The 10,400-nt window shown below is 40.8% G+C and overlaps 1 protein-coding gene across 1 annotated transcript in view; it reads right to left on the reverse strand.

The window, feature by feature from the left end:
• Slc38a11 (solute carrier family 38 member 11) overlaps positions 1 to 9,257 on the reverse strand; it is a 44,604-nt gene extending 35,347 nt beyond the window's left edge. Inside the window, exons 1-5 of the mRNA XM_021194835.1 lie at positions 9,110 to 9,257; positions 8,571 to 8,691; positions 6,564 to 6,638; positions 3,114 to 3,248; positions 311 to 376 (exon numbers count right to left, since the gene is read on the reverse strand). Coding sequence (XP_021050494.1) covers positions 311 to 376; positions 3,114 to 3,248; positions 6,564 to 6,638; positions 8,571 to 8,691; positions 9,110 to 9,148 — 436 coding nt within the window. The 5' untranslated portion in view covers positions 9,149 to 9,257. The remainder of the gene's footprint in view (positions 1 to 310; positions 377 to 3,113; positions 3,249 to 6,563; positions 6,639 to 8,570; positions 8,692 to 9,109) is intronic.
• Positions 9,258 to 10,400: the final 1,143 nt, after the last annotated feature.

Below are 10,400 nucleotides of genomic sequence, written 5' to 3' on the forward strand. Positions count from 1 at the left end.
TAGCCCTGGCTGTCCTGGAACTCACTCTATAGATCAGTGTGACTTGGAACCTGGAGAAATCTATCTACCTCTGCTTCTGGAGTGTTGGAATTAGTAAAGCCATGCACCTCCATGTCCGGAAAAAAAATAGCAACTCTTAAAAGCTAATATAGAACTGTGGCCTGGGATGGATGTGGATTATGGGAACTGCAAAGTCTGTGAGGTAGTACAACCCTTCATCAAATATTTTATTTATAAATGTTTATAAATTACGTGATGGCTATGCAACATAAGCTTATGCAAACCCATCACATTTCTCATTTTTACCTACCTCCTGGGAGTCTTTGAAAAACTTTGCTCAAAGTATCTCCAGTTATTATGTTGTAACTTATCATAGCTGAAAACACAGGGACAAGAATGGTCATTGACAAGGCTGTAATATTTTATCTTGCATATTCTAAACACCAGAAGTTATGAGTTTCTAAATATTTACATAGTTTTAACACGTATTATATATACTCTCTAGTATGTGCAGATTAAGGATAACGTGATTGTTGAGGTTTGTTCTGTTGCTGTGTATTGTAATGCTAAGTTCTATACCCAAAGTTCTAGGATTATGAGTGACTTCTCATGTTGACAAGCTTTTGTTGTGCAGACCTTGTTCCTTCATTTAAAACTATTGGTTAAATAAAATTGGCAGGGGGCTGGTGAGATGGCTCAGCAGTTATGAGCACTGACTGCTCTTCCAAAGATCTTGAGTTCAAATCCCAGCAACCCCATGATGGCTCACAACCATCTGTAACCAGATCTGCTGCCCTCTTCTGGTGTGTCTGAAGACAGCTACAGTGTACTTACATATAATAAATAAATAAATAAATAAATAAATAAATAAATAAATAATACTTTTTATTAGATACTTTCTTCATTTACATTTCAAATGCTATCCCCTTTCCTAGTTTCCTCTCCAAAAATCCTCTATGCCCTCCCCCTCCCCCTGCTCCCTAACCCACCCACCCCTCCTTCCTGGCCCTGGCATTCCTCTATACTGGGGCATAGAATCTTCACAAGATCAAGGGTCTCTCCTCCCATTGATGGCCAACTGGGCCATCCTCTGCTACATATGCAACTAGAGACATGAGCTCTGGGAGTACTGGTTAGTTCATATTGTTGTTCTTCCTATAGGGTTGCAGACCCCTTCAGCTCCTTGGGTACTTTCTCTAGCTCTTCCATTGGGGACCCTGTGCTCAGTTCAATAGATGACTGTGAGCATCCACTTCTATATTTGCTAGGCACTGGCATAGCCTCACAGGAGACAGCTATATCACGGTCCTGTCAGCAAAATCTTGTTGGCATATGCAATAGTGTCTGCTTTTGGTGGATGTTTATGGGATGGATCCCGGGTGGGGCAGTCTCTGGATAAAGACCAAAGTGTGCATACTTTGTTCCTTCTTAGAACGGGGAACAAAATACCCACGGAAGGACTTACAGAGACAAAGTTCGAAGCCAAGACTGAAGGAAGGACCATCCAGGATAAATAAATCTTAAAAAAATAATAATAATAAAATAAAAAATTGGCTAGAGCCAGTTACTGGAGAGATTAGAGATAGGTGGGTTTGGGGAGGGAGATGAGAAGAGGGAGGAGGAGGAGGAAGAAGGAGAGAGAGGCAGCTGCCATGAGGGGAGATTGAAGATGGACACATGGTCAGGAGAAACAGCAAGTATCTGGGGTACACCGCTGGGGAGGCAGCCAGGCCAGCAGTTAGAAGAGTAGATTTGACCCCCCAGTGATTGTGAAAGCCAAAGAAAATAACCACAGTCCGAGTCACATTTATTTGTAAGCTAGTCAGGGATAAGCTTAGACTGGCTGTACTACACTTGACAGATTTACATCAGAGTGTCAACTTGAGCTTCCGGAAGATTCTCACTTTATACTTGGTTTATCCTAGAATCCTCTCAAAAATTGAGTTTGACACTCATTTAAAATGTGATTTATTTTGTTGTTGAAGGTTAGTCTGCAAACACTTTTTCAGGAACATATTGTGCTGCTTAAATTGAAATCAAATAACCATAGTAAAATTTAAAGGCATAATCCCCCCTCAAAATACCCTCAATTGAAATGCAGGGAGCATATTTTATATTTTTGTGGAAACATGTAGACTTACTCCAAGCTTCTTTGACTTTAATATAAAATATGAAGTCAACATTGAAATTCTCAAAGAATGAATAAGATGTTTTATAAATGAAATAAATTTGGTCATTCGTTTATATGAACATTTTATCTATTTAAGAAGGAGTGGTCAACATTTTCACAACTGTAGTACAAACATAGGTACACAACTCCCCCAAATCCTTATGTTTTCAAAAAACAAAATAAAACAAAAATAACTGTATTAGGCCTTAAGAGAGACTTACTGTCATTCACAATCTCAAATCATTGCAGTTATATAATGTTTGTGTGCATTTGTGTGTGTATGAAGTTATACATTGCAGTTATACAGTGTTTGTGTGCATTTGTGTGTATACATGAATATATGTGTATGTATGTATGTCTTTGTGTGTATGTGTGTGAGAGTGTGTGATATTTTTGTGTGAATGTATATATGCTATATACTTATATATATTCTGATGACCGGGGTCGGGGGAGAGAATAGGACACGTAAAGAAACCAAAACATTAACTAAATCCCCATTCATTTTGGAAAATATATTCACAGAATAGGTTGAAAGTACCACAAAGGGCTGGTGAGATGGCTCAGTGGATAAGAGCACCCGACTGCTCTTCCAAAGGTCCTGAGTTCAAATCCCAGCAACCACATGGTGGCTCACAACCACCCATAACGAGATCTGACACCCTCTTCTAGAGTGTCTGAAGATAGCTACAGTGTACTTACATATAATAAATAAATAAATCTTTAAAAAAAAAAAAAAAGAAAGAAAGTACCACAAAATCAGAAAGAAAATAGTTAATATGCAAACACTTAATTTGGACAACACTACAGCTACTAATTGTCTTTGATGACTCCCAAATGTCTACATTTAGTACATTTAGTACATTTAAAGCTACTGTTATTCATGCAAAAAGGACCATGCTGGTACCAACTAGTAGCATCCTGTCTTCACAGTCATCTCTCTTACCTATGAAAGGGTACATAAACTGTAGGATAGAGAGCAGCAGGTACCCGGGAAATCCAAAGGTCTTGTTAACCAAAGACTGGTAGGAGTCTGTTCCAGAGAGGGCTCCTCCTTTTATCAATAAAACTAGAGAAAAGTCTGTAGTGAAACAAAACGAAACACAAGTCACTTGGTATAAAATGTGTTTGATTAAAGCATTTGATGCAAAGCGTTTGCATGCCTCAAATGAATCGTCTTAGAAAACAAAAGAATGCCCATGTAACCCAGGCTGAGCTCAAACTTGCAATGCATCCAAGGATGACTTTGAAACCCTCATCTCCCTGCCTCAACCTCCTGAGTGCTGAGATTCTAAGTAAGGGCCACCATGTTGGGACACTGGAACATGGCCTGAGAATGGAATTGTGGGAGAGTCTGTGAGAAGACATCAAGAAAACTAGAAAACGGGCTCGAGACCTCAGTTTCCTCAAAAATACAGAACTGTTCTTGGAATGTGCTCTCGTGCCCCTCCCAGGTGTAGCAGAGAGGAATGAGATTAGGAGTCTCCCACATGCTTGCAGTAGAAGAACGACTAACATTTACTACCTGTTGATCTGAAGGCTTCATCAGAGGCTGTAGGAAAGCAAAGGAGGCTGGGTGTGATGCATGCATACACATATATTCATGCATACACATATATTCATGCATATACATATATTCATGCATACACATATATTCATGCATACACATATATTCATGCATACATATATATTCATGCATACACATATATTCATGCATACACATATATTCATGCATACACATATATTCATACATACACATATATTCATGCGTACACACATGCACACACCTTTAACACTAGCACTTGCAAGGCAGGGGTGGGTAGATCTCTGTGAGTTTGAGGCCAGCCTGCTCTACATAGCAAGTTCCAGGGCAGCCAGAATATCACAGTGAGACCAAGTGATATATACATAGGCAAGAGAAAAACCATAGATGTCTGGAGATGTAGCTCAGTTGTCGAGGGCTTGTCTATCATATATAAACCTTGTGTGTGATCCCCAGCAACACATAGACTAGGCCCGACGCCCGTAATCTCAGTACTCAGGAGGTGGAGGAAATAGGAAGTTCAAGGTCATCTTCTACCCCATAGCAAGTTTTATGTTAGCCTGTTTATCTCAAAGAAATCTAGAGATAAACCACAATTTAATTGTAGTGTTCCTAAGTAATTTCTATAGGGTCAAATGGCTAATAAGGACTACAGGGTTAAGGACACCGGATTTAAATGGGAGCCTAACTTGAAAACTTAAGATTTTAATTACAATGTTGTCCCATAGAGCCATAGCTTTTTAAAACAAGACTAATTCCATTAAAAAAAAAACAACAATTTTAGTGTGAATTTAAGGAAAAAATTAATATACTATACTTGCAGATTTTGTTCTTAAAACAAGAAAGGAAATGACTATATCCAGATATAAATTGGTTGGCTTTTGTGAAGGGAATCTTGGCTTGATTAAGATTCTTTAAGGGTTTGGATGCTGTTAGCAGGTGACTTGATCACTCATTACTCCTGAGAGTAAGCTTACAGTGCATACATGACTCTGGTGACATTGTACATCGGGGGTGGACCAGCAACTGAGCAGTCTACTTCTGTTATGATTTATTTAGATGTAATAGGATGTAGGCTTACCAAACTATTCCTTTTCTTCCAATCCTGACACACAGGTGAGATGTTTAATTTTCTCTGCCTGCTGATTTATAATTGTGTGTTTACAATGTGCTAAAGCTAGGGTAATACACCTGGGTGGAAATTAAATATTTGTCAGCACTCACTGGGAAGCAGGAAATTCAAAAATGACCAGGCTTTTAAAGATACTTGTATTTGTATGCATAGATTAATGTTTCTCTCGGTCCTGGTCAGAGGAGCTGCATTTTGCAGTGGGAGAGAGTTGATGCATAGATCTCAACTGAGGGCTTCACCCTAAGTGGGACATATTTACTGCCCCTTCTACTGTTCAGGAACATTGTAAAAAAGGGAGCCAAAGAACATAGGAGCCAGCAGGAGGGAAGGGGGCTATGAAACAGTGTCTTTTGGACATGACATTCCACATGCACCGTGAACTCTTTACCACCTGCACAAGATAGGGGTCCATTAACAGCCCATCATGCCCACTGAGGAGAGGCTCATGAGACTCCACCCTTCCTCGTTAATGGTGGCTGGGCGGCAAGGGAAGTTATCATTTTCTTCAGTGGTATAGCCAATGGTAAGTTGTCCATGTTCTATTAATAACCCCTGCCTCTACTCATGCAAGCTACTGTAGTTAAACTCAGAGGGACACACACACACACACACACACACACACACACACTTCATGGAATGACTGGATAAGGCAGAAGAAACGGGTGTGTCAAGGAGGGAGTCTTGGGTGGAGACTAGCAACACCCCAGGACTATATAGGATATCTTGGGGACCCCATTGCACTACCCCTTCCCTGTAGTTGAAACAAAGTTTGACTGGGTTTTGGACTGTTAACAGTAATTGCCTGAATCCCTTGTGAAACTAGGGGGTTGGGAAAAGTGTATAAACTCACAGGAAGGGGGTTTCTTGAGGCCCAGGCAATAGGTTCAAAGAGGGGGCAGTTGTGGGGTTGTCCACTAGTTGGTATAAGGCATTCATCTAGATTACTGCTGATAACTGTCACCACAGCAAGAGAACAGCAACAAAACAAAAACAAACAAACAAAATCAAAAATGTAAACAAAGCCCCCTATATCTGTTGATGACTGCTGTCTCTTTCACCCTGATCCTAAGTCAGAGAAAAAGTTTCACAAAGTAAGCGGGTGGGATGGCAGGACTGGCTGGATTGAAAATTACAGCGAGGAGACCTGGTCTGAGTGCTCAACTTGGCTTTACCTGAGGAGTGGCAACCTGTGGGTGTGAATGGATGTTGGATGAGTGGGGAGCAGAAAGCAATTTGGAAGCAGCTTTCTGTTGTGTGGGAAGGCACTGGCAGACACAGCACACGTGGGCAGCACTGGAGAGAAGGGGCTGGCCTTGCCAGGTGAACACCCACACCCCAGCATCACCTACCCAAACACAGCCGACAATGGCTGCCCATCTGCATGCACCTGCCACATAGCTCTGCCTTGGGCACTGGGGAGTAGTGTCCTCTTAGCTGCCACCAGTCTTGGAAATGATTTTTCTCATCCACCATGCTCTGCTTGAAGTGAAAAAGCCACATGGCCAGCGTTAAGCTTTGTGACATAGCGTGCTACCCTTACTAATCTGGTTAAGGGATTAGGAAGCAAAGCAAATCTCCTCAGATGTGGGGCTTAAACTCCTTAGGATGCTTTGATGTACTTCTTAATTAAGTAGGAAATCCAATTGCAGGGTATATTTGTGCAAGTGAAGAAGTCATTGCACAACTAAAGTTGTAGGGATATGCAGTTATACGCTATTTACCTGTGATGTATGAGACCAAGAATAGAAGCAGTATTCCCAAGGGAAATCCAGCTTGCTTCATTGAATAAGGCAATCCTGGAAAAAACATAAAATGCCCCAACCTCACATCAAAAAGGCACCTAGAAAATGCAAAAAAAGCTCTCACAGTTCATATATAGAAGGTAAAGTCAATTGTATAAGTGATTAAAAAGTTGTATGTGGGATGGGGTAGTCCAAAATCAAATATCAGCACATTAGCACTTATTCCAGATTGGGATGTCATTAGGTTAAGGACCTGTCAAGAAAGCCAGCACATGAGATGACAGAAGAAGAATTAAAAAGCAGCACATGAAAACCTGATTCCAGTTCACACAGACAATGCTTCTCTCCGAGTGGTGGTTAGTGCCCTGGACTCTTCAGAGAACGATGACCCCTTCCCTCCATGCTGCTGAGGAAAGCACCAGGGTACAGCTGTAGGATCTTAGGGAAGACTGATTCCGGAGCTCAAGTGGGGGAACCATGTAAAAAAACTAGAGAGCATGCGGAGGGACAGGAAAGCAAAGTGGGGTTTATAACAGTATTTTTCACTGCTTTGTACATAGGGGTCATTTTAGATTTTAGATTATAGACTATAAAATATCCAAAGTAAAATAATTTAAGCACTTCTACCCAGAATATGTCTTTTTCAGAAAAAAAAAATTTCTCTTTTAAATAATTCTGCTGAGGGCAGTGAAGGGGAACATTCTGGCATCGCCATATTGGATTAGCCTGGGAAAGTTTTCACATCAGGAATTCTAGAATTCTGTCAGGTTGAACGTTCCATACTCCCGTGATACACGGAGACAGGCTTTTAAACAAGCATGTGCCCATGCTCGCTTCTGCTTCACCTCAGAAACCTCCAAATTATTGTTCATTTAAAAAACGTGTATATGGATTAATGTAAAGCCAGAAATCACAGTATCTTGTGAAAAAAAATGAAATTAACTCAAGGGCTAGAGAGATGGCTCAACAGTTAAGAGTGCTTGTTGCTCTTACCAAATACCTATTTTCCAGCACCCACATGGTGACTCACATCCATCCTGGAACTCCTGTTCCAGGTTATCCTGTTATATATATATATATATATATATATATATATATATATATATATATATATATACAGGCAAAACACCTATACATGCATATAAAATGAAATAAGAAATAAATAAAAATAAAAAGCTACCCATTTGATAAACTTATACTTTTAAGAAAATTAAAGTCTGGAAATTTTATAGTTAAAGAGTTATATATTTGGTGGGCATTGCAGTAGATAGGTTCTTGTTTTCCTTGCCTTTTCTGAAATGGAATGTCTCCAGCTACAAAAAGAATAATAAACACTGGAAAATAATACTTCTATTAATGGAATGCAATAGCTTTTAAAGTTTGTACTTTTATAGAAGCTTTCCCTTGCTCCTAATTTGTTGGGATAACAGGGACTATTCTTACCAACTGTAAGCACTGTTGTAAATGAATTCTATTAATAACTAGATGTAAACAATATTTCATAAGCTCACATTTTAAATTTAAGATCATATAGGTGCACAAGGAGATATTATCTAGTTTAATTTTCATAGGATTCTTAAAAGTCTCCCATTGAGCTTTTGTACACATAATATATGCAAGAATCTGCAAGTTTCACACTGATACTAAGATGGTTTTTGTAATACAGTCTGCATCAGAAAGAAAGAAGAAACAAATGCATTAGTTGACATGATCAACTAACCAGGAAATCTATGAAAAGCCCATTTCCCCGGCCCCTGTGCAGCCTCTCCCCAACTGGAGGATGCTATTGTCTGCTGTGGAAGGAAACAGTGCATCTTCCCCATAAAGAGGACAGATCATTACTATGACGGAAAAAAATATAAAAACTTTTGTGGAAGAAAACCAGCAATTACTCCGTTGAAGTTTTAGCGAATGCTAGCATCATAATAACACTTTGAAAAGCTTGTCTTTTTACTTCATAACCAGAACCAGACACAGGTGGCTTACCTATGATCCCAGATCCTATAACAGAATTGACTACATTGAAAACAGCGGCAGACTGACTGGATTTCCCTCCGTGTTCATGTCCGGAGACCAGGCTGTCTCTGTCACTCGAGTCTGTCTCTCTCTATTTTAATAGATAAAATAATGATTTTACTAGTTTGAAAATGGGAAGAAAAAAAAAAGAGTCAGACAAATAAGCAATGAAGGATTCAAACATAGTAATGACATCAAGTTATGCCTATAGTGTTAATAATATGCCAATAAGCAGGGAAAACAAGAATGGCCAGCAATCCAAAAGAACTTAAAGTCTATCCTTAAGTCTCCATGTTGTAGCTGCCCAACTGCTTTGACCCAACTCCGGAGTCTGTTAGGAGTCAATCACATGATTTCATGAAATTAAAGAGGTATTGATGTTATTGAAAAGTGTTTGCCAAATAGGTGTAGATCAGATTAAGTCAGATCTACCCCCCTTTTGCCAAACCAAAACGCCAGCCTGAAACTTAAGGAAGTTGTCGAGCTCCTGCCCCTGTTGCCAGTTTTACCTGCAGAGGACCCCTCAGCTGTGGCTGCTGATAGCTCATGTCTGCGTCTGCGCAAGGGCAGGTTCTGAGGCTGGGAAGCAGGCTCCCACCTGGCTAAACTCCCCTGCAGGTTTTGCCTGCCTTCAAGTTTGCCAGAGTGATGGAAGGAGCCGGTGCAGCAAGTCCCTGGGTACGCTGGACGCTAGGCTGCAGCTCAGAGGTCTCCGCCTTCACGGGGCGTGGTGGGGCGGATACACCCTGGTGGCTGCTGCGGGTAAGGATGCTGAAGACATTTCCAACCCTGTAGCTCAGACTCCCCTCACTCAGGGCGCACACTGCACTGATCTCTCTACCCCAAACTGCAAAAGTACAACCTGTTCCTCCCACAGCGCGCACTTTCCCTTGCTTCTGTCTGTTCCTATGCCAGAGTCGAAGCCAGCTAAGAACCTAGCAACCCAGCAGCCCGCATCTCCACAGAGTGACAATTTTTTCCAGGGCGTTCCTCCCCCTACACCTCTTCTTGGATAGAAAAGGACTGTGAAATGTTGGGACATTTATATTAAGTAGAATTTGGAAGCCTCATAAAGAAATAAACAGAGAGCAAAATACTACAAAGAACACTGTGCCTGGGGCTTTAGCCAGCTTGGTTGCTGTGCATGTATTAGTCAAAGAGGCCCTGGAAACTTCGGAAAAGGAAAAATTAAGAGAAAGGCGAGAAGCTGGGCAGTGGTGGTGCATGTCTTTAATCCCAGCGCTTGGGAGGCAGAGGCAGGCAGATTTCTGAGTTCGAGGCCGGCCTCCAAACCCCTTGACAGCAAGTTGAGTGTGATGGAGACCGTCTCAGGGCAAGCTGGACAGCTAAGCTTGCTGATGGACAAACTTTGGGTTAAAGTGAGACATGCTTCCCCAGTGAACGAAACAGGGATCCACCTCACTCCTGAACCATCACTCACGCACGAATAGGCATCCACACACACCTACACAGCATGTAAAAGAAAGATAAAAGGTTAGAAAAACTAGAGCTATTTAAAAATCCTCCACTACTCTGTACCATTAATTGAAGTTTCAACATTTGCCCCTTGATTTTTCGTTTGTAAAAATGAACACTCAGTGTTACAGTAGAAACCCCACTGACTTCTCTTTCCTTGTTCCTCACAGCTCTAGAGTCAACCAGTTCATGAAATTATCAATATTTTTCCATCTATCATTCATAAGAATTTATTTGTAACTGTAAGTTACACACACACACACACACACACACACACACACACACACACACATCATTAATGGTCTATAATGTTGTAAACCACAT

The sequence above is a fragment of the Mus pahari genome, chromosome 3 (genome assembly GCF_900095145.1).
Source record: "Mus pahari chromosome 3, PAHARI_EIJ_v1.1, whole genome shotgun sequence".
In the NCBI taxonomy this organism is placed as follows: Eukaryota; Metazoa; Chordata; class Mammalia; order Rodentia; family Muridae; genus Mus; species Mus pahari.